The sequence below is a fragment of the Lytechinus variegatus genome, chromosome 8 (genome assembly GCF_018143015.1).
Source record: "Lytechinus variegatus isolate NC3 chromosome 8, Lvar_3.0, whole genome shotgun sequence".
Lineage (NCBI taxonomy): Eukaryota > Metazoa > Echinodermata > Echinoidea > Temnopleuroida > Toxopneustidae > Lytechinus > Lytechinus variegatus.
The window spans coordinates 3,522,513-3,548,352 of NC_054747.1; the positions used below are offsets into that span (position 1 = coordinate 3,522,513).

General features: G+C 36.5%; 1 protein-coding gene across 1 annotated transcript in view; it reads right to left on the minus strand.

Moving 5' to 3' along the window:
* The window catches only part of LOC121419835 (phospholipid transfer protein C2CD2L-like), a 100,689-nt gene that overhangs the window by 12,754 nt on the left and 62,095 nt on the right, over positions 1-25,840 (minus strand). The window contains exons 14-18 of the mRNA XM_041614297.1: positions 23,283-23,431; positions 22,797-22,829; positions 21,290-21,350; positions 20,174-20,395; positions 18,324-18,506 (exon numbers count right to left, since the gene is read on the minus strand). Of these exons, the coding sequence (XP_041470231.1) occupies positions 18,324-18,506; positions 20,174-20,395; positions 21,290-21,350; positions 22,797-22,829; positions 23,283-23,431 (648 nt within the window). The remainder of the gene's footprint in view (positions 1-18,323; positions 18,507-20,173; positions 20,396-21,289; positions 21,351-22,796; positions 22,830-23,282; positions 23,432-25,840) is intronic.

Genomic DNA, 25,840 nt, shown 5'->3' on the forward strand with positions numbered 1-25,840 from the left:
TCAAATGGCTCTATTACGCCCCCCCCCTTTAGGGACCCTTCCTACATTAAGCTTTACTTTCAATCACTGGCGTACAGGCGCAGGGGGGGGGTCTTGGTTCAACACCCAAGAGGAAATTAAAGAATTTATGGGAGACAACGTATAATGAAATGAATGGAAACAATTAAATGTGTTATTTGCTGAATATAATGGAGAAATCTATCACATAATTAGAATTTAATTTCAATAGGCATTTTTTTCCAGCTCGCTTGCTCGCTGGCGACTTCCCCCCACATTGCTATGTTTTGCCCCCTCAAAATATTTGGTTCAACTGGGTTGAATAAATGTGTTGTGTAAAAGCTATATTCTGTATATACCCGCAATTTGATTAAATAGCGGCAATCTGCGAGGTTTAAATGGCTTTGATATCAAGAAGTTCCGGGGGCTCCGCCCCAGACCCCAAACGCATAGCACTGCCGTATATGAGTATGGAAGGGTTGGGCCATGGTCCCCAAAAGTTTTACCATGTAAAAAAAGATATCTCAAATTTAGATTCTCATGAAAAGGTGATTTTTTTCTCGCTTCGCTCGCTCGGGACTTATATTAAGCAGCTTTTTTAGCACATGCGCCATACTGCGCCCCTTGATTTTGGTTTTCTTTACTCTGCACGCTACTGCCGCAAATAATCCTGTTAACAGTGGCGTACAGATCACAAAAAAGGGATGGAAACAGAGAAGAGTGAAATATATTCTCTGGATATCATGTCAAAATCTATCACAAAATTGGATTTTTGTATTAAAAATGTCAAAATTTTTGCTCGCTCGCATCGCTCTCTCGCAACTTTTTTTTAAAAGATAAATTCTGCCTGATACACAATGTCTTGCCCTTTCGAAATCGTCGCCTAATTACACCATTGCGCCTGTTTATTCCATGATATGACCGGGAAATTTTTGTCTCTTGCCCCCCCCCCTCCCCTTGGCCACCGACCCCTGTTACGCCGCTGTTTACACCTAAAAACGGGACACTCCATTCATGTTTTGTAAATCATGAAAAGGATGAGTAATTGGATATCTTTCTACATTGAGCGCAAAGCGCGAGCACAATTTTTTTTATATTGTGGAATAAAACTGGATAATGATTTATACAGAGAACAAGCTGCGTATCTGAATAAACGCGCGCGTGTTTCAGATTTAGACCTAGAATCTGAGTGGGCATTCTAAATACCTTTTGTCATCGTTAAAATCGATAAAGTGTGAGCGCGAAGCGCGAGCTTAAAACATTTGATATTCCGATCTGAAAAGGGTCAATTTAAGCTCTGTATTTCAAGCACTTTGTAGGAAAAATTATGAGGTGGATATGGATGAGATTTAAAAAAAAAGAGTTTCATTATTTTAATTTCATTCAAAAGTTTCATTATTATTACTTTGAATTTTGACATAGGACCAGGACATTCCAAGAGCATTGTGTCATCATATGAAAATTATGACTATAAGAAAAAAAGGGACAATTTGATTCTTAAATTAATATCTTATTTATTAACCTAATAAGCCTAATGTGAGAGCGTGAAATCTATTAATATTATGACCTGAAACTATACATTTAAAGCACTTTTGTATTTATGATTTATGAAGAAGATGCATGAGTTGATAGATTTTCAACAATCAATGCGAGCTATAATCGCGAGCCGAAATTTTTAAAAATTCAGACCATAAAACAAAAAGTTTTGCTGAGCACTTTTTAAAAATCACTTTGTAAATCAAACAAAATAATGAAAGTACGATTTCTGAGCTGAAATATGTTTTCTATGTTGACTTCAAATTTTAATATTTCAATCTCCATATTGATATGTAAATCACCTTACATGCAATGCAAGCGAGAAGCGCAAGAGATTTTTTTTTATAGTGACATTAAGGATTTTAAAAATCATTTTCCTAGGCTTCCCCTCATCTTATTTTATTCACTCGTCTTCCTCTTCTTGTGTTTCCCCTTCTTTTTTCTCCTCTCTTTTCCCTTCTTTTTCTTTTTTTTTCTCTCTTTCTTTCTTTCTTTCTTTCTTCCCCCTTTTAATTTTTTTGCTCCGCCAATGGGGGGGGGGGGGGTGGGCCCCTCGGACCCCCTAGATCCGCCTATGAACAGTGTATAAAAAAACAACTGATAATCAATAATAAATCTGAGTTTCTCTTTTCTAACAGTTTCAAAAGCTTTACCATGAAGACAATATCAAGATACTGTAGAAACATTTAGCTAACACAATCTCTAAACTGATCATTGTGTGATCGGTACGATATCCTAAATCAATATTTAGGATATCGTGGAGGTGCCGTGGCCGAGTGGTCTAAGGCGCCTGGCTATACATGGAAAGTCCGGGGTTCGATCCCCGGCCGCAGCAGCTATGCCCGTGAGCAAGGCATTTAATCTACAATGCTCTTTTATCCTGCTTTCAAATAAATGGAAATGCTGTATGCATTATTGGTAACTAGGTGTGCACTTGTTTTAAAAAAAAAATAAAAAAAAAATAAAAATATCACATTTTCTAACCAAAGAAATAATATCTGAAGATATCAAAAAATAATGTTTTCTACTTTGCTTCAATGGTGTGGGCTGTCTCCAAGTATAACATTTTGGATTTGGATTTAACTGACGCCATGGATCAACTAAATTAACTCACCGACTCAAAACTTTGGACCAGGTTCCAATCACCACATAGGATTTTATGAAGAATCATCATAGTCCAATAAGATACTTTCAATACATCTAAAAAATTTAGGGTCATTTTGCCCATACAATGAAATCAATGAAATAAGGAACATACTTTCCATCAGTGTCGCATTTTACTCTCTTAATAACAAGTTGTATGTTTTTATCAAATAATATAGCATTGCATTAGATGATATATATGAGAAAAAACCTTCCTCCCACTCCTTTAAGATGCTTTCTTCCAAATCCTTTACAAAATGAGTGTCCTGTAAACAATGAATATTTGTTTTTTTTTCCTTTTCAAAAAATGAAATATATAATATGAAGGAATAATTTCATGCTCATATCATATTCAACACAACTAAAAAAAAGGATAATATAGATAGAAAAGACATTTTTCTTAAAAAAAAACCTCTATTAAAAAAAATGCTTTTAGAAAATACTGTGGTACAGGTTTAGGTCAACACTATCTTAAATGCATATATTCAAAGAAGATTTCCTTGTTATTGGAATCATTCACAATCTACACCTTTTCGCCTAAAGATAATTTGATTTTTTTTTAGGGGAGGGTGTCATTTCTAACAACTTCTGCTGGTTATGATGAAAAAAAAATCGCCGTAGGTAAAAAAAAATGCCCTTTTTCAAAAGGAAAAAGCCTTTTGGCAAAATGAAATGTGCTCTTTTTTCAAAACTAAATACTGTTCTTGAAGTCCAACAAAACATTTCAGGATGGTCACAAAAGTAATGTCAATAACATGAGATAATTTATCTTTCTAAAGGGTGTCATTTTTAATAGCTCCTGCTGGTTATGATTTAAAAAAAATCCCATTTTTCAAAATAAAAATGTGCTCTTATTCGAAATTAAATACCCTTTTTGAACTACAATATAATACATATTAGGCTTGAAAATCACATTTTTTTGTGTTCTCACGCTTTGCGCCCACCTCAGCTATTATGTAGCAAAGTTCCCTTCTACTGACAGGCGAACCCCTTCCACTATCATGGTTAGCGACCCTCTTCTACTAATAAGACTAGCGACCCTCATCTACTATTATGACTAGCAAACCCCTACTACACTGTAAAAATTAATTGCTAATTCAGCACTTACAGTGCTTGTATAGTGACTGCACTACTAGTGCTGATTTTCTAGTTCAAATTTAAACTAGAAAACCAACACTCCCAGTGCAATCACTATACAATCACTGTAAGCGCTAAATTAGCACCTAATTTTTTACAATGTACTATTATGACTGGCGACCCTCATCCATTATTATGACTGGCGAACCCCATCTACTATTATGACTAGCGACCCTCATCTGCCATTATGACTGGCGAACCCCTTCTAATATTATGACTGGCGACCCTCATCCATTATTATGACTGGCGAACCCCTTCTACTATTATGACTAGCGACCCTCATCTGCCATTATGACTGGCGAACCCCTTCTAATATTATGACTAGAGACCCTCATCCATTATTATGACTGGCGAACCCTTTCTACTATTATGAATAGCGACCCTCATCTACCATTATGACTGGCGAACCCCTTCTACTATTATGACTGGTGACCCTCATCCACTATTATGAATGGCGACCCTTATGATCAACGAACCCTTTTCCTCCTTATGACTGGCGACCCTCTTCCTTTATTATGACTAGCAACCCTCTTGTTTGATTATGAATGGCGACCCTCATCCATTATTATGACTGGCGAACCCCAGCTACTATTATGACGAGCGACCCTCATCTACCATTATGACTGGCGAACCCCTTTTAATATTATGACTGGCGACCCTCATCCATTATTATGACTGGCGAATCCTTTCTACTATTATGAATAGCGACCCTCATCCACTATTATGACTGGCGAACCCCATCTACTATTATGACTAGCGACCCTCATCTGCCATTATGTCAGGCGAACCCCTTCTAATATTATGACTGGCGACCCTCATCTATTATTATGACTTGCGAACCCCATCTACTATTACGACTAGCGACCCTCATCTGCCATTATGACTGGCGAACCCCTTCTAATATTATGACTGGCGACCCTCATCTATTATTATGACTGGCGAACCCCATCTACTATTATGACTAGCGACCCTCATCTGCCATTATGACTGGCGAACCCCTTCTAATATTATGACTGGCGACCCTCATCCATTATTATGACTGGCGAACCCCATCTACTATTCTGACTAACGACCCTCATCTACCATTATGACTGGCGAACCCCTTCTACTATTATGACTGGCGACCCTCATCCATTAATATGACTGGCGAACCCTTTCTACTATTATGAATAGCGACCCTCATCTACCATTATGACTGGCGAACCCCTTCTACTATTATGACTGGCGACCCTCATCTGCCATTATGACTGGCGAACCCCTTTTAATATTATGACTGGCGACCCTCATCCACTATTATGACTGGCGAACCCCATCTACTATTATGACTAGCGACCCTCATCTGCCATTATGACTGGCGAACCCCTTCTACTATTATGAATAGCGACCCTCATCTACCATTATGACTGGCGAACCCCTTCTACTATTATGACTGGTGACCCTCATCCACTATTATGAATGGCGACCCTTATGATCAACGAACCCTTTTCCTCCTTATGACTGGCGACCCTCTTCCTTTATTATGACTAGCGACCCTCTTGTTTGATTATGAATGGCGACCCTCATCCATTATTATGACTGGCGAACCCCATCTACTATTATGACTAGCGACCCTCATCTGCCATTATGACTGGCGAACCCCTTCTAATATTATGACTGGCGACCCTCATCCATTATTATGACTGGCGAACCCCATCTACTATTATGACTAACGACCCTCATCTACCATTATGACTGGCGAACACCTTCTACTATTATGACTGGCGACCCTCATCCATTATTATGACTGGCGAACCCTTTCTACTATTATGAATAGCGACCCTCATCTACCATTATGACTGGCGAACCCCTTCTACTATTATGACTGGCGACCCTCATCTGCCATTATGACTGGCGAACCCCTTTTAATATTATGACTGGCGACCCTCATCCATTATTATGACTGGCGAACCCTTTCTACTATTATGAATAGCGACCCTCATCCACTATTATGACTGGCGAACCCCATCTACTATTATGACTAGCGACCCTCATCCACTATTATGAATGGCGACCCTTATGATCAACGAACCCTTTTCCTCCTTATGACTGGCGACCCTCTTCCTTTATTATGACTAGCGACCCTCTTGTTTGATTATGAATGGCGACCCTCATCCATTATTATGACTGGCGAACCCCATCTACTATTATGACTAGCGACCCTCATCTGCCATTATGACTGGCGAACCCCTTCTAATATTATGACTGGCGACCCTCATCCATTATTATGACTGGCGAACCCCATCTACTATTATGACTAACGACCCTCATCTACCATTATGACTGGCGAACCCCTTCTACTATTATGACTGGCGACCCTCATCCATTATTATGACTGGCGAACCCTTTCTACTATTATGAATAGCGACCCTCATCTACCATTATGACTGGCGAACCCCTTCTACTATTATGACTGGTGACCCTCATCTGCCATTATGACTGGCGAACCCCTTTTAATATTATGACTGGCGACCCTCATCCATTATTATGACTGGCGAACCCTTTCTACTATTATGAATAGCGACCCTCATCCACTATTATGACTGGCGAACCCCATCTACTATTATGACTAGCGACCCTCATCTGCCATTATGACTGGCGAACCCCTTCTAATATTATGACTGGCGACCCTCATCCATTATTATGACTGGCGAACCCCATCTACTATTATGACTAACGACCCTCATCTACCATTATGACTGGCGAACCCCTTCTACTATTATGACTGGCGACCCTCATCCATTATTATGACTGGCGAACCCTTTTTACTATTATGAATAGCGACCCTCATCTACCATTATGACTGGCGAACCCCATCTACTATTATGACTAGCGACCCTCATCTGCCATTATGACTGGCGAACCCCTTCTAATATTATGACTGGCGACCCTCATCCATTATTATGACTGGCGAACCCCTTCTACTATTATGAGTAGCGACCCTCATCTGCCATTATGACTGGCGAACCCCTTCTAATATTATGACTGGCGACCCTCATCTATTATTATGACTGGCGAACCCCATCTACTATTATAACTAGCGACCCTCATCTGCCATTATGACTGGCGAACCCCTTCTAATATTATGACTGGCGACCCTCATCCATTATTATGACTGGCGAACCCCATCTACTATTATGACTAACGACCCTCATCTACCATTATGACTGGCGAACCCCTTCTACTATTATGACTGGCGACCCTCATCCATTATTATGATTGGCGAACCCTTTCTACTATTATGAATAGCGACCCTCATCTACCATTATGACTGGCGAACCCCTTCTACTATTATGACTGGCGACCCTCATCCACTATTATGAATGGCGACCCTTATGATCAACGAACCCTTTTCCTCCTTATGACTGGCGACCCTCTTCCTTTATTATGACTAGCGACCCTCTTGTTTGATTATGAATGGCGAACCCCATCGTTGATTATGACTTGCGACCTCTATGAACAAAGCCCCTTATGAATAGCGACCCTTATGACTATTATGACTAGCGGTCCTTATAACTAGCGGGTATTATGACCAGTGGTCCTTATGACTGGCGGGTGGACCCCGATATAAGTGGGCGCATTGTGGTCTAGTGGTTCTGACTCTCGCCTTTCAAACAGAGGGTCGTGGGTTCTAATCCTAGCCGTGGCGTGTTTTCCTTCAGCAAGAAATGAATCCACTCTGTGCTGTGGAACTGAAGTGGCTACCCCAGGTAAATATGCAATCATTATCATCGATATTATTATTATCATATTGAATGCACAAATAAAATTTCCTTCAATATTGTGACAAAATTCCCATTCATGGAATTCATATCAAGAGACATATGAGATGCGTGCTTGTGATGCCACAAAGTCAAAACTAAAACCATAACTCCTTTGAAACAATTTCACCAAACTTTTGCTAATGCATTTTGATTCTTGATCCGCTTTATTAAAATCAATCTTATGTCGGTCTGAACTTCCCTTTAAAACAAATGTTTATGGATTGAAGGGGGATAACGAGCATTCTCAAATATCCATTTCAAGGAAAGTGCATGTACAATCAATGTTTCTTTTATCAGATTGTTTGGTAATGATTACCTAATGTTGCTGGGCTTTTATTTATATGTTTGCCTGTTTGTTTTACACTACAAATGAAAGGTGTACTATGTAAGCAGCTTACTTTTCAGTGAAATGTGATTGATAAACATGAGCATGCCTCCACCATCGATCCTCTGTATAATTACTTACTAGCATGCTTTCTAAGCATTTTAGTGAAATGACCTCTACTTACAGTACAACAAAATGGTTGAAACTTCACTAGTCAAATTTTAAAGCAAATACACAAACAGACACTGATTACTTTGAAAAGACATTTTTTATTATTTTATTCATTCAATTCTATGGTTCCCTTAAAAAAACCCTTGGATCATTATAATAATTTTTCAGCTTTTTTACTCTAAAACTTATCATTGTCATAAACTGCCTACTGGGGGTGAGTCACAGAGAGGTGAATATGACTTTGAGTCGCGCTTAAATGTCCAGTTGCAAGCCAAAATTAATAAAAGGCATCACAGCTTAAGAGGACTTGCGCTACTGAAATTAATCAACAAGGCTGGACGTTAAATGATCAAGTGCGCATCAGCACTAAGCATGACTGATGTTTTTATATCACAAAATTAATTCAAGAGATAAATATACCTGCAGCTGAGAATCATTCCAAAGAGCTTTATTAAATATGATATGAGCCCTGTTTTACAAAGAGCTGCAATTGATCTGATCAATGGCAACTATTGAAATCCAATAACGCCAACATCTACAATGTCGATGCAAGTGCTTTCTATTGTGGAGCGTTGTGGCCCAGTGGATTAGTGTCCGGACTTTGAAACAGAGGGTCGTGGGTTCGATTCCCAGCCATGGCGTAATTTCCTTCGAAAAGAAATTTATCCACATTGTGCTGCACTCAACCCAAGTGAGGTGAATGGGTACCTGGCAGGAATTTATTCCTTGAAATGCGTGTAAGCTGTAATCTTAGTAATTACGGTTGCCAAGCTACAGTTGGGGTAATAAAAGCCCTTTGGAGGCACATAGAGACATTATTCATAATTGTGATATATTTATATGCGCTGTACAAGAACTGTATATTATTATTATCTACAACTAAATACTTGTGCATGCATCATTTCTTTCACACCAAGATTGTGTCTCATACAGCTGTCCGTAAGTTACCAATGACTTTATGAACGACTGGTGATCCTTTCTTATGGCAAATGACAAACAACAGATTCACATTGGCATTGATTTAGTTCTTAAGAAATGGACACCAATTGCTTGTAAATTATTCGTAACTGAAGAACAGCTATATGAAACACACATGCTCCTCTTCGTTTCCAAGGGACATAGTGCACAGGTCCCATATGAAGGATTATGACATTGATGGGATGTCCATAGGTGAGATTAATTGGATCAATCACAACTCTTTGTAAGACAGGGCCCTGATACTCCATAAGCAGGCACTTTTCCACAGTACATGGAGCTCTATGTACAGTAAGTGATTCAGAAATTTGATTTCTAGTTCCAATAAAGTATGCTAGAATATAAATCATTGATAACAAATACATGTAAAGTTGTGCTCAGAAGTTAATGAACCTCACAACGAAAAAGCACTCCTTTACACCAAGTGTTAAAATTAGACAACAACACTACATTATTTTATTTCATGAAAGGACTTGTCGGACATTTTATCCGACAAGTACCAGCTTATCCGACAGTTACCATAGCAACAGTGCCTCTCAGCCAATCAGAATCAAGGAAAGATGTCAGATCTGACAACTTGTCGGATGAAAATATTGATGAAACTCTCCCCTGAGCTCAGAGAAACAAACTTATTGAATGTAATAATTTTTCACCTGACTTCTCAATGAAATATCTAAAACATGTCAGTAATTGAACACGTTAAATATATTTATTGTCTGGTGGGGCTCACTAACCTTTGAGCACCACTGTAGCCTATGAATGACATTCTTGTATATTTTTTTCACATCAGGGGGGTGTTTCATTAATATCTAATTATGACTTTAGAGTCATAATTAAAGGGGAAGTTCACCCTGAAAAAAACTTTGTTGTAAAAATAGCAGAAAAAATAGTAAAAAATATTGGTGAAGGTTTGAGGAAAATCCGTTAAAGGGTAAGAAAGTTATTAGAGTTCAAAGTTTTGGATTTGTGACGTCATAAACGAGCAGCTGCCTCATGTGTTATGTAATATAAAATGCATGAATTTCAAATTTTGCATGGTTCCTGATGACTTAATTTTGTTTTCTATTCATGATCGGGGGTGAAATGATTTGTCTATTGATATACAAAAGTTACAGTGACAACCATTTTCAACTTTCTGAGAAAATGACATTTCATTGATTTTTTACCATTCGCTATGTAGGAATGCTGCTCGCATATGACGTCACAAATCAAATAATTGAAATTCTAATAACTTTTTAATTATTTGATGAAATTTTCTCAAACCTTCGGCAATATTTTTTATTATTTTTTCTGCTATTTTTACAATAAACTTTTTGTCAGGGTGAACTTCCCCTTTAAATGTATAGCTGCGCCCGATATAAAAGGCATGACCGCATTGGTCAAATCATGTCAAGAGGACGTGCAATACTGCGAATTGATCAATAAGACTGCGCATTGCATATCACGTACACATCGGCATTTAAGTGCGACCTACATGTACGTCATACAGAAATCTTTGTGAAATACCCCCCAGGTTATGAGGAAATGTCTTCCTATCAGATGTTCAATATAATGACCCTTGCATCCTTTATTCAGAGCTTCTTCCTTCAACATAAACTGAGGTACGGTATTCATCACAGTTAATTTTAATGATTGAATGCAAATAAGAATAATCATCATTATCCCATGTTAAAAACGAGCCCCACCCCACGATCTGGGGAGCGTTTCATGAAAGGACTTGTCGGACGTTTTATCCGACAAGTCCCGTTTTATCCGACAGTTACCATAGGAACAGTGCCTCTCAGCCAATCAAAATCATGGAAAGATGTCAGATCTGACAACTTCTCGGATGAAAATATCCCCAGGTGTTATTTTTATAGCAGGTGTACGGGGCTCTATTATATAAGTCCCATGGATTTCTTTTTTTACGGGATTTTTTTTTAAGGAAAATTTTGACATTAGTTTCCAGCGATAGTAGATTCATCATTCATAATAGGTTTCATGAAAACAGGGCATTAATAAATAGTGTGGGCTGGGCATACATAACATTGCATGAAAGACAATTCCGAAAGATCCGGCATTAGAATAGAAAAAAAACCAACCTTTGGTATACCTTATGAAATTAGATAAATTTAATATAATCAAGGCTTTAAATTTCATTAACATTCATAAAAGTACATTGTTAACTGTACAGTGAAATTGATTAACTAGTTCAGTGTACATTTCCAAATATCACAATTGCTACAATGCTACTTATTATCACAGTTCTAATTTCTAGATTATAGATAATTTCTTATGAACAGAAATAAGAATGATTCTCTTCACGATACGCACAGATTGTTTTACTGCGTAAAACCACAAGGTGTTTAAATTAACACCAGTCAGTGCGTCGAGAGAAATGCATAAAGTAAAAACAAAAGGTGTTAAAATTAACACCAGTAAGTGCGTTGAGAGAACTGCATGGTGTAAAAACAAAACTGCACCAACCAGGTGTTAAAATTACACCAAATGTTGAGATTGAACATAACACTAGATAGCAATGATTTAACAAACAGAATGACACCAATTGGTGTTGAAATTGACACCACACTTGGTGCAGTATCACGTCACACAACAATTAATAGTGTAGATTTCAATTAACACCCCTGATTTCTGCAGTGTACACGTTTTCTTAAAAAATCATTAATCGACAATGCAAATTACTTCTGAGTATGATGTTCTAGAATATAAAAATTCCTAACCCTCCCCCCCCAAAAAAAAAACTGTACACAAATGGAGAAAAAAAATACAAATTATATTGAGACCAGCTCATTTAACTTGCGCATACGAAATGTAATAAATATGGGTCTTCTCTCAGAACATTTACAAAATAAAGGCTTTTAAAAATGTACCTACACCTATAAAATGGCAAAAGATATGAAGCAAATGTAGCATTTTTCTGGGATTTATGTAAAAAAGCCATCAAATTCTTGAATGCTTTTCAACACAGGGAAAGTTCAGTCACCTTATCAATCACAGAATCAGATAATTCACCCTAATTAAGAAGTGTGAAAACAAAATGTATTGATTTGAATCTTCTTTGAACTGAAATCAGTTAATCAGTTAAATGCTACCAGTAATATAATCGAGAGTGATGTCACTAAAAACATTTATACCGTGTATTCAAAAATCAAAGCACATGTTTGAACCTGATTTAATATCTAATATTACCATTTTTGGAAATCTCTCATTTGTAATTTTAGTACCACTATAAATTCATAATTTTGCAAAGCAAGGAATATTGCTTTGTATTTAATTTTATTACTCATTTCAGTTGGCATGATTATCATATTAATAGTGCATATCATTTCCAAGAAACATTCCTCATTTAGCAACCCAAACTGATGACTAACTTAGAAGTCAAATGATGATTTTCAGCAAAGAAATTTACTGATAAATTCCATTAAAATCATTTGATGAAAATTCTTCATTTCACACAACAAACTAAGTGACTTCAAATATGATTTTCAAACATAACTATCTCAACCTAAATTATTTTCAATCATCTATTCACTTTCCATTCACACTCTAAATTCCCAGAATTGAGACTAAATCCAGATCAAAGGGTGAATAGCTAGCCTGCAGGTCCCGGGGGGGCCACTTCCATTCACGAGTGGATACCATGCGCGACCATGGGTCTCGAAAAGCACCCTAAACATGTGATTTCCATATTCAGAAAATGCACCCCTTAACAAGTATTGGCGTGTGAAACCCTACCCTTAACAAGTATTGGAAACAAAACGATACTCTTGGCAAATATTCCCTGAAATGAACTCCTAAACAAGTACAGGAATATTTTATTGTTACGGGTCCTTCGGTCGTCGGCTTACCCTATTTGGTTTAATACGACCCCACTTTCTACACCTCAAGCAAATCGGACTCTAAACACGAAGTGTTGGGGCAAAAAGGACATCCTTTATAAAACATTTAATTTTGTTTTATCATCCCCGCAAATTCGACCCTAAACACATAATTTTCCGAGTGAAATAGATACCCTTTTTTCATTATTTTTGTGTTTTTGACACCCTTATCACGTTACGTACGTAACGTGCCCTATCGTGAAAAAGACATCCTTTTTACGTCTTTTTTTTGGTCGCACATGGTATCCACTCGCCAATGTAAGTGGCCCCCCCGGGCTGCAGGTACAGACCCTTATTTCTGCAGAGTCTGAATTTGATAGTGAGACTACATGTATGTATATTCACGATGTGCTGTGGCTGGTTCTTATTTAAAGAGAAATGCCAGTTGTTGCAGTAAGCAATGATTTCATGAGAAAGTAAAACAAGGCTTAATTGTCAGTATACCATCAAGGATCTAGATCTGATACAGTTACATAAAATGAACGTTGTGAAATCTTGAAATCTACGCTGAAAAATGTTCACACCGAAGATCACCAACACAGATAAGCGCACGTGGGACAGTGTATTATTACTGCTTTGATTGTCGTGCCCGACGCTTGACCTGAATCCTGGGTTTATTTGCTAATTTCTCAGCAATTACAAATATCTTCCAGAATCCTTTGGCACATAGGCCTATTTCTCATTTATAAACAGACACTTTGGTGGTCATCTCATTGGATTCTGTACGAACTCATTTTGATATCGTTACCAAAACTGGCATTTACCTTTAACACAGACAGAGCCTTTTGGTGTCTAGTCTTCACCCTAAACCTGTTATTGGTTAAAGATAAATTCCACTTTTGGTAACGATCTCAAAATGACTTTTTACAGAATCTAATACAATGACCACCTAAGTGTCTGTTTGTATGAATAAAAAATATGTGCCAAAGGATTCTGGAAGAAATTGTGTAATTGAGAAATAAGCAAAATAAGCGCGGATTCGGTCACTTCCGTCAGGTGTTTATTCCAGCAATAATAATACTGTCCCATGTAGGCCTATCTGTGTTGGTGATCTTCAGTGTGAAAATTTTTAGCGTAGATTTCAAGATTTCACAAATAAAGTTCAGTTTATGTAACTGTACCAGATCTAGATCGTCGATGATAAACTGACAATTAAGCCTGGCTTTACAGACTTTCTCATGAAATAAGTGTTTACTGCAACTACTGGTATTTCTCTTTAAAGTGCCAAATATGAGTGTCTTTATAACAAGTGAACAGTACCCAGCCAAATATCAGATGTAAAATAAAACCTTGTGGATTGAAATATAAATGTAAAAGGTTTTAATCAAATCTTTTGAGATTTAATTGTTTAACCTTTGGTTAGAAAATATATCTAATATTTGGCTCATCACAATTAACAGCCAATTTAGATTTTTTTTCAAGTCCATGAAATATAAAGTGTACATCCCACGTAATAAAAGCATATGTCATGAATACATATTTCTGTAAATTTCTACAATAACAAATAAAAGAACTCTGAAAAATATCTCTAGTCCTTTACAAGGGCAAATAACTTTTTAGTACAGTAAGACTGTCAAGGTCCAGGTTAGTGTCTATCAAAGAAAAGTGGACTTGGTTAACATAATCCTTCCATGTTTTAACAATCTCATGATGATTAACAGCCTATTAAAAGTAAATATCGTCCGAAGGAATAACAGAAGGAATCAGAGTCTATTCCCCTAATCACAAGTTATTGCCAAATTAACATAACATTATCATTATCGATCTCCATCCGTCACAGATCTAAATACTCCTTTAACTCTAGTGAAAACTAATCAATCATCACTCACGATCTATAACTACTTGAGTCCACATGGATAACAAGTTACGATTTTGTTACTGATCATCCCTAATTGTGAATGGGCAGACCTTAAAATCGCTAGTATTAACAATGTACATTGTTCACAAGTGGCATTAACGTCTATTGACATGTTACATGTACTTAGGCGATCAATCGCAATTGGCAATAAAGTGAACAACATGCTACTGATCGCCTCTTGATATCTCTCGCAAGTGGTAATAATGTCTGAATAACATGATACTGAAAGCCTCTAGCAATCTCCTGCATGTAGTGATAATATCTGAATGACATCACCTATTGCAATATATCGCAAGTGACGAAAAAGTCTGAATGACATAATACTGATTGCCTATTGCCATCTATTGCAAGTGGTGATAGCTAGCAGGTGTACGTAACAATCTACTGATCACCACTGGCGAATGATAGCGCTATCGATCACCAGCGCTGATAATGTCTGAAAACATGCCATGTCATGAGAGATTTAACCGAAGTTTGAAGGTGATTTTCTTGTAAGGGGTGGACATCGGCAGAGGGAAGCGTTTCAGGGAGGGGTGGAGTAGTCACATGGATAATGGGCGTGGTCTGGTATCTATGTTGTCATGGGGACGAAGGTGAACCTCGATATCCTCTTTAATATAGAATACAGAATGAATGTATGTAGAATTTCATCCATTGCAAAGATTCATTTTGAATGATGTAAAATGTAAATTACCCCCGGTATATATATGGTTTTTAATTTATCAATCAAGGTTGATATGTGAAAGTTTGTTTGTATACATGGGTATGGTTAGTATTTATTTTGTATTTGGTTACACAATGGATGGGACATTTTGTAAACCACATAATGAACATAAAAAGACAGTATTTCCAATACCATTATAAAAAAAGCAAAATCAAATTATATTTTCATGGAGATGTATGCATGAAACGATGGTGAGGAATTAAAGTTCAATGGAAGAAGAAAGGATTTATTAAAGATGTACAAGAATTGTCGATGAGGGATGACATATGAATAAATATGTTCATTCATATTTGATACCATTTTTATCAGTGCATTAGAATATATTAGTAGCAAGAAGGGATTGTGGATACAGTGAAAATTAATAAAATATAGTAGAAGCAGGAAAAGAGTGATCAGCATGCAGTATGAAACAATATAACATAAATGAACATAAACATTATTAGTTTTAACGTTACCAAGTTAGGAGAGAAAAACATGACGATTAATAATATGGATGTCATATATGATTCATGACGGGTTTTAAAAAATGATTTTAAAACAATGAATGGTACAAGAATGGTAAAACATGGGAAGATGGCGGGTTCATGAAGATAGGATGGAAAGATAGGATGGAAAGATTGACGGGAAGAAGGAAAAAGGTAAGGGGAAGACAAAGAAGAAAAGAGAAAGGAAAAAAATCACAAAACATGTGAGAAAAAATGAGGGGTCAAATTAATGTCAAACATCAAGAGCATGCATACTGGTGCAAAATCACATGAATGATAATAATTCTATTCCAAACAATTAGATAAAACTTTATCTACAATATGTATGATAAATAAAACCATATTCATACAAGCAACTATTGTGCCAGTCCATAATAATTGCATTAAAAAAGTTTCCATTTACTTCAAAGATAAGGTACCAAAGCAAATTCATTTCAAAATTCAAAATCAATTTGAAAGAGAGTATTTCGTCCTAGTATGTTTACACACTCCAATTAAAATATGTAATTCAGTCAAAATGCATCTGTATACAACCAACTACGCTGTATTTCCATTCACAGTTATGCTATCCTTTTTAAGCATTTAGTTATTTTCAAACTATTGCCTTTTTTTACTCACAAGGTACAAAACAAAATGCTCTTTCTATCAAAAGATGTAATTCTAATCTCTCTTGCAAATGATATCAGACTAAAATAGGCTAAGTATTAAATAATAACATTTTCTTATCCTTTTTTTTGTCAGTGGGTACATCGGTAATGTACGGGCAGATGTGATATAATTAAAGGGGAATGAAACCTTTGGAATAAGTAGGCTTGTGTCGAAACAGAAAAATCAAAGAATAAGAACAAAGAAAGTTTGAAAAAATTGGACAAATAACAAGAAAGTTATGAGCATTTGAATATTGCAATCACTAATGCTATGGAGATCCTCTCATTGGCAATGCGACAATGATGTGTGATGTCACATGTGAACAAATTTCCCTTTGATGGACTATAGGGTTGTATGTATTACACACCCTCCTTTAGAGAGACCACATGATCTACTGATAGATGTGATAAAAGAAGCAATTTAAGTGAAATATATACTAAAGTAATGGGGATTGATGTTCATAAGTGACATCACACATCTATGTCGCATTGCCAATTTGAGGATCTCCATAGCATTAGTGATCGCAATATTCAAATGCTCATAACTTTCTCATTATTTGTCCGATTTTCTCAAACTTTCGTTCTGTTTCTTTGATTTTTCTGTTTTCACACAGGCTATCTTGTTCCAAAGGTTTCATTCTCCTGTAAGTCCAGGAACCCGTCTTACACAGAGGTATGATTAATCTGACTAGCTTGAACTATAAGGAAATCCAACAATGTCATAATTTTTTCTCCAGGAAATCTGCATGATGTCGTTTGTAAACACAAAGAAGCACATTTTCAAGGAAACAATGAATGAACGATTATACATCACATCTGGAAAATATTTTGAACAAACATGCATTTTAGATGTTGGTGTGGCTGGCTTTCCATAGTTGGGGTTGATCTGATCAATCGTAACTCTTTGTGAGACGGGGCTCTGGTCTCAAATTTGAGAGATTCCTACAGGTGCTGACTACCGTTGTGACAACACTGATAACCATACAACAACAGTCACGAGATCTTTAACTTGGGTGATTGGTCACTGCGACTTGAAGATGCAAACATGCAAAATGGCTTTACCAGCAAGTTTGGGCATTACGTTCAACTGGTATAAGAATCTTGCCTATCTCCTAAAGCAACTACCTTTCTGCCCCCCCCCCCAAAAAAAAAAAAATAATAATAATATTAATCATAAACGGGGGACAGATAATAAAGATTTTAAAAGTATTATCCAGTCCTACAGTTTAAGGGGATTGTGCATGCACACATCTTTAAATGTGTTTTTGAATCCCTACAAATCCCTACCAAAAAAAGCTAAACCTAAAACCGAATCAAACAGGTCATACGTCTATACCCATATCCAAGCATAATGCTATAATCATAGGCATCCAAAAGAGGGACTGTTTTAATGAGCTGCAGGGATATAGTCAAGGGTGGCCTCAGGGTCACATTTTGCTGTCCTTGGTCTAGGCCTTGGGCCAAATCTCTTGTACAGAGTATATGGAAGAAGGTTTCATCCTGCGGCAAAATTACTCAGAAGTACCAGCCTCCACTATAGGCCTGCTAACCTGTCCAAGCTGACCTAACCAATCTCTTTTCTATCCATGTCAAACAAGCATGCATAAAAAACCAAAGTCACCCACATAAGGGCGCTGTGTAACTAACCTGTACTAGCTGACCTAGGTTGTCCCGATGGTACTGTAAGATTCTGTCTATGGACGACAGGTTGGGCTTTACCCTTGGCTGCTTTAGGTTGTAAGCTACCCTGTGAGCTGTACTGCCTCTCTTTACTCTTCTGACGCTTCAAGAAACCAAACAGTTTCCTCTTACTTCTCCTTGGTGAGGATTCTGAACGAAAAATCAGTACCAAGAGACGGCGCTAGATATCAAACAATTCAAGATTTACATTTTCACAAGAGTTAATGGCTGAAAATATCTTAGGCAACTAAACTTTCGAAAGAGACGATACTCTTCTGAAGCTTCACGAAACGTGTTTCCTCTAGCTTCTCCTTGGTGAGGGTTCTGAATCATTCAGAATGAAAAATCAGTACCAAGAGACGGCGCTAGATATCAAACAATTTAAGATTCAAATTTCCAAAGAAGAGTCAATGGTTGAAAAAAAACTTTGGCAACTAAACTTTTGGAAGTGAGGTTGCTCTTCTGGCACTTCAAGAAACCAAACAGATTCCTCTTACTTCTCATAAAAAAGAGTCATCGAAAAAATAAAAATAAAAAAAACATTCAAGATTCAAATTTTCACAACAGAATAAATGGCTGAAGAAAAGATTTGATAGCAACCAGGCTTTCTGAAGTGAGGTTGCTCTTTCTGTAAGAAAAACATTACCAAGAGAGAGCACTAGATACCTAAAATTGATTTTTTTTTTTTTTACAGAAGAGTCAATGGCTAAAAAAATCTTTGGCAACTGGACTTTTAGAAGTGAGGTTGCTCTTCTGGTGCTTCAAGAAACCAAACAGATTCCTCTTACTTCTCCTTGTTAAGGATTCTGAATGAAAAATAGTACACGAGAGAGCAATAGATAATGAAAATTAAGGATCCAAATATTTAAAAAAGAGTTAATTGTTGAAAAAAAAAAAATTCAAACTAAAGTTCTGCAAGTGAGGTTACTCGCACTCATGGTCACTGGTGATGGTATTTCACTCTGAGTTTCTACCACATCCGGTTGTCTTTTTGCTCAATTTTACTCAATTTCATTTGAAAACAAAGAGAAGTATACTTGATTGTCAGGAAAACGCTGAATGTATGAATACACATTATTTCTAGAAGATATTTTGAACAAACATGTACTTTAGACGTTGACATTGCTGGCTTTCCATAGTTGCGATTGGTCGGATCAATCGCAACTCTTTGGAAGACGGGCCCCAGATCTGACAACTTGTCGGATGAAAATGTTGATGAAACACTCCTCAGGGGGGTGTTTCATCAACATTTTTGTCCGACAAGTTGTCAGATCTGTTGCCTGTTGCAGAAAGAGTTGCAATCAATCGCAACTCTAAATATAATGATTTCAAGAGTTGCAATCAATCACAACTATAAAAATAATTCGCAACTTGATTTTCAACCAATCATCAGCGAGCATTTGGGACTTGCGATTGATATTTTGACTTGCGTTTAAACGCAACTCTTTCTGCAACAGACCCCTGACATCTTTCCTTGATTCTGATTTTCTGAGAAGCACTGTAACTATGGTAACTGTCGGATGTAATGGGACTTGTCGGATAAAACGTCTGACATGTCCTTTCATGAAATGTACCCCAGGTTTCCACAATTAAAACTAGTTAAAAAAAGTACCATAGATGAAAACTGTGTCTAAACATTTCCTTAAAAATGCTTGTGTTTTTACCTACCTTTGGAAGACCACTAAAGATCGCTTCCAAGACCACTTTGAGTGTTCCATTTACACGTTCCAACTGGTTCCCAATAAACTTTATTCAGAAAGTACCATAGATGAAAACTGGGTTTAAATTATCTTTAAAGCGACCACGAAAGAACTTACCAGCACTAATAGGTTCATGTGTCTCTGGGCTAGGCACCTCCAATGTATTAGTTCTATGATCAGGTAATGGTAGGGTGGAAGTTCCCTCTGAGCTTCGTATAGCCTGCTGGCGGGCCCTGTCCAGATCAGATTCATCCAGGCTAACGCTTCTCATCGCTTTCTCCTTCTTGCTCCGCCGCCTGAAAAGCTTGAAGCCTCGCTTGCTGCGGTTCGGTGATGCATCTATCGTTGAAATATATAAAGATTTGGTAATTTGAATGAGCAATCTATTTCATAATGTGCTATGAAGAGATGAAGACCTGAGGAGATACATGCAAATAGATCGTCCCGAAAAAACAAAATCCGAGAAATCGGTTATTTAACATACAGTAACTTCATCAAAGATACCATATATGTATCACCTATCATTGTAAAGCTAAAAATCGCCCTTTTCACCGGGTACAAACCAAAAGATTCCTCATTCAGGCATGAGTGAGTAAAAACAATTTGAAGAAGGGATGCAAAAAAGTCACATGTCAGGGGGAGTAATCTGAATTTCAAAATGAAAATCATGTTTCTAAAAAGTTTTATTTCTGCCCACAAAAGATACATGGTCTACCGTGAAACCCACTACATTATCTTTGTTAATTCATCCCCAATTACAGAAAATGGTCAATAAATAACAAAGTTCTCTCTCTTTTAAAAAATGCTTGTACTTGCTTAATTTCATTAAACAAATGTGTTTTCAAAGATTCCCTACCACCTCTATTGCTTGGTTGACAAAAAATGATAATAATATTCAATATTAATAACGTGCTTTTGTCACATGGCCCAAAGCGCTCACAATTTCAGTTAACATATTTATACAAACAAAAATTCAGAATGACATATTAAATGAAGGCAGTTGCCTAGAACAAAAATTTTTAAGGGACTTTTTAAACGACTCAATTGTTGGGGATTTTCTTATTGTGAGAGGGAGTGCAAATAATGCATGACTGATCATCAACAAAGTAGTGTGTAAGTCAGTTAGCCTGCAAAACATCTTCATTTTACAAAATTATTGACCTTCTCAAAGTTGTGTAGATCTACATGTACAGGTTAAAAGAAACATAGAGTATAGTCAAGAAAAGCGTTTACCTCTCTTGAAATTGCTTTCTGTCGGTTCATCGCTCAGAGTTGAGAGATCCACATTCGGAGTCTAGAAAAGAACAGAAATACTTAATATTCAACATTTACAAGTAAATACAATGACACTGAGCCACAATTGTTTATCTGCGTCAGCGAGCTTGGATTTCACTTAATTAGGTTTTGTACTAAATCAAGATAGGGTGACAATTTACCTTGATTTTGGGTACTCTCTCTTGACATCATAGTACGTTAGTTGATGACACACTTGGATAATTTTACATACTGAAACATGCAAGTGACTTAAATGAAAAGTTGAAAGTGCGATTTTGTGAAATACCAATCTTTGGTCTTTACAATTTTCAAAAAAGCCTTTACCCATACTTATTAAAAGATCAGGAATTTGCTGAAAATGATGCCGTGTTTTATTTTCGAGAAAAAAGTACCCATAATGGTGAATAAGAAAGCGAACCCCGACATGTTTAAAACTGGTGAAAATGCAGACATATAAAATATCTGGATGTAAAAATGTTGAAGAGCTTGAATTTTTTTTTTTTAAAGAAGACAGCAGAATGCAATAAAATTTGAAAAGAAATGGACATATTAAATAAACATATGAAATCAAATGAAATCGATGAAAAGTCAACACATGACAGCACATGTATGAAGAAAGTTTATTTCCAGGAATTGGATTAAATTGTATTAAATGTACTTTTTCAATTCATGGCTGCATCTTAAGCATTTTTTTAGAACTACACATCACAGTGATATACGAAAGCAACAAGATATAGACATATATAGTCATCACCACCACAAGATCCACAACCACTATCACCATCATCATCAACGTCTCCGTCAAAATTAATTTCAGCATTATGTCATCATCACAAACACCACCATCACTCTCAACATCATCATCGATTTCCTTCATTATTATCATCATCCCCTCCACCTTCATCACCATCGGCAGTAGCAGTATCATCAATTTCATTAAATCATCTTAACCACCAATATCATCATCGTCATCATCGTTATCCTCATCACCATCATCACCATCATTATCATCATCACCATTATCATGACCATTTACTATCATCATCATCATCATCGTTATCCTCATCATCATCAATACCATCACCATCATCATCATCATTACCATCATCATCATCATCATCACAACCATCATCATCACCATCATCACAACTATCATCAAAATCATCATCACCATTATCATTACCATTATCATCACCATCATCATCACCTTTATACGCTCTACATGTATTTAATTCCATTATATCTACATAGTGTGAAGAGCATACAATGTAATAAGAATGACATACATGTAAATGTAGCAGCTTCCAAATTAGGAATATTTGTATTCTTTAGAATGAAATTTGCATCTTGAAAAAATGAACAAATAAATAAGATAAAAGCTATGAACATAGAGATGGAATGCAAGAAATTTCACTTTTTGTAATTTTTGTTTCTTTTCAAAAGGAAAAATTCCTGATACAATTACCTTAGAAACAAGAAATGTAGGTTGTGATTTTGCCTAAAAAATAAAGAGAAGTTAATATTATCCTTTTCCATCATTAACGTCAGGAATAATAGAATGTGGTAGGAAATCTGTCATTTCTAATTGGATGACAGTGTTACCTTTCTCTGCTCCCATCCTCTTATCAATGTATCAATCCACTGCATCTATGTAACAAATGCTTAATTTCTTTTCAGAACAAAATCTGAACAAAAAGCATTTAATTTTGTTCACACAAGGAATGCTAAATTACACTTGACCCAAGAAGTGTCTATAAACCAATATAAAAACCTATGAAACACTCATGTTTAACTGATTATCAAGAATAAAATGGATTTGAATCGAGATCGAATAATGGACAAAAGATTTAAAGTCTGCCTTTTAAGTGGGATTTTATTCTTGAAGATTACAAATTTCAAGAAATACCAAGAGTAACAAACAAATTTAGAAAAGAAAAAAAAAGTAAATTACCTGTGAGACACCATGGATGATGAGGGTACTTTTCTTTGTTGGTGTTTTTTGTTTGTTATCCGCCGACTCCGAGAGATGTCTGATCGCTGCATCAGCTACGGAGCGTGAACTTCTTTCCGTTGGGGGCGTGCTTGATTCTTGCCTGGTTTCTAGGAGGAAAAAGGATGCTTAAGAAATTAGTTTGGAACTAGGAATTGGCACAAGAGAGAGGGCATCACGTGTCTATTCACTTTAAACATTGCAAATACATTACAACTCTATACTGTATGTATCAAATGGAGCCAATGAGCAATTTTAAACATGAAAACATACACTCCATTTTGTATTTTACGTTACAAAAATGTTATAGAAATCCCATCGTCGATAAAATAAAGGTTTCATTGAAACCAAGTCTTGAGTTTACAGTACAGTTACAAATACATCACCTAAACCAAATAAAAAAAACAAAGAGGGAAAAATTCTGAAAATAATGAGGGGTGAGAAAATAAAAGTAAAATTTTACCCCCAAAAAATGAAAATGAAAAAAAAGAGTAATAGAACACAACAAAAATATTGATTTTAAAAAATAGAAGAATCTTGATTTTGTTTTTTAAATATCAATATTATTGATTACATAACAATAATTGTGAATGAAAGTGAAAAAGAACATGTGCATATACATGTACATGTGCAGTATAAAAGCGTGCTGCTATACAAAAGATGGAGCCTGGCATCATATATAATAAAAACTAGCCGAAGAAATGCTGATAATAAATACAAAATAATATGAATCCAAACAATACTAACATTATATACAGAAAGTGCTAAACAACCAAGTCTAGGGTGTTTGTCTACTGCATTAGTGTGATCAGCGAAGACACCCTTCTCCATTCGGGATCTTTCAATAATATAACCATTACTTCAATCGTACATGGTAGCTCAGTAGTAGATTGCCCGCCTCATGAATGGGGGGTCATGGATTTGATCCCTGGCCGAGTCATACCAAAGACATATAAGTGGGACCTTCTGCCTTCTTGCAAGGAGCTAAGCATTTAGGCTGGAGAAGGTTGAAGGGGTTACTATTTACTTCTGAGAAAGGTGATTTCCTTAAAAAAATGTGGAGGTTTCATGGTGCAACATGTATTCTTTTGTGGGCATGCGTTGGTACTGGAAAAGTAGACCCAAATTCGATGTTTCGACAAGTGTGTTCTTATCATCTTCTTGTAGTAATTTGCTCATCTCCTACAGACAAGAATACACTTGCTGAAAGGTCGAGTTTTGGTGATCCTATTTAGGACCAACACACATGCCTAGAATATTTGTTATACCGTTAAACCTTGACACTCTTTCTACCTCGTCATGGAAACCTTATCAGTTTTCCTGAATATTATTTCAGTCATCAAACTGGACTCTGACAATCCAAACTTCATGGACCAATATCAATCTTCTAAACCATGACAAATCTACTTTATCTAAGGTTTGAATCATCAACCTCCATGACATACTGGCTAATTAGAGTTGTGCAACATTTACAGAAGATACATGTAGTTGAAGAACATGATACGTGGCAGAAGAAAGCAAGTCCCCCCTAAATCAAATTGCTGTAACTTTTGAACAGAATTATTTTGAGATATGATATTTCGTAGGTGGTTTCCTACACTCATTAAGCAACTCCTGTTGAGTCATGCATGAGTAATTAAAGATTGAATTAAAAATGACCATTTTATAATGAGTTGAGAAATAAAAAAATTTTGAAAAAGAAAAAAAAAGTTACTTCCTAAAATCCATTTCAGTCGCCAAATTGGACTCTGACAATCCAAACTTCATGTCCCTATATCAATCTTCTAAACCATGATAAATCTACAACATGTTTATCTAAGGTTTAAATCTTCAACTTCCATGACATAATGGATGATTAGAGTCATGCAACATTTACAGAAGAAAGATAGCTGAGGAACATGATACGTAGCAAGAACTTCCTCAAAGAGCACCAATGAAAGATGAAATCATTTTGCTTTAGACCTCATAACATAAAAATACTCTTAAGTGAATCCCCTTTACTCAGAATTTTGTGACAGCAACTAGGTTGAATTTTTTTCAAACCAAACTGAAAACACAAGTTTTCAAATCAATTTTTATGTCGATTATTACCTTGTTTTTCATTATTGCCCCCCCCCCCCCCACCCCATGTGGACCCTGATAATCTCAGTTCACATATGAGACGCCCTATAAATCTCAATTTTTATCACGAAGCTTCAGCTTCGCGATGATTAAACTCTCAACGTGGAGAAGGTTTACGGTTCACCATGTGTAATATGAAGAAGGGAAAGAAATATAGACAGAAAGATTGGAATTGAAAGATGAGATCGGATGAAAAGAGGGAATTAGAAGTATTCTTTCTTGAAATGAAGTCCTGAAAAGGACTGTAAACCAGATGCAATGAGCTGAATATGGCTTGAGTAGCGATCGTTTGAGTAGTTGCAGGATGAAGTGTAGAGAGGTTTCGAGCAGGCTGACTGTCCGTCTTCAGGAGTCATATTACTCATTCTTCATATTACACATGGTGAGCCGTAAACCTT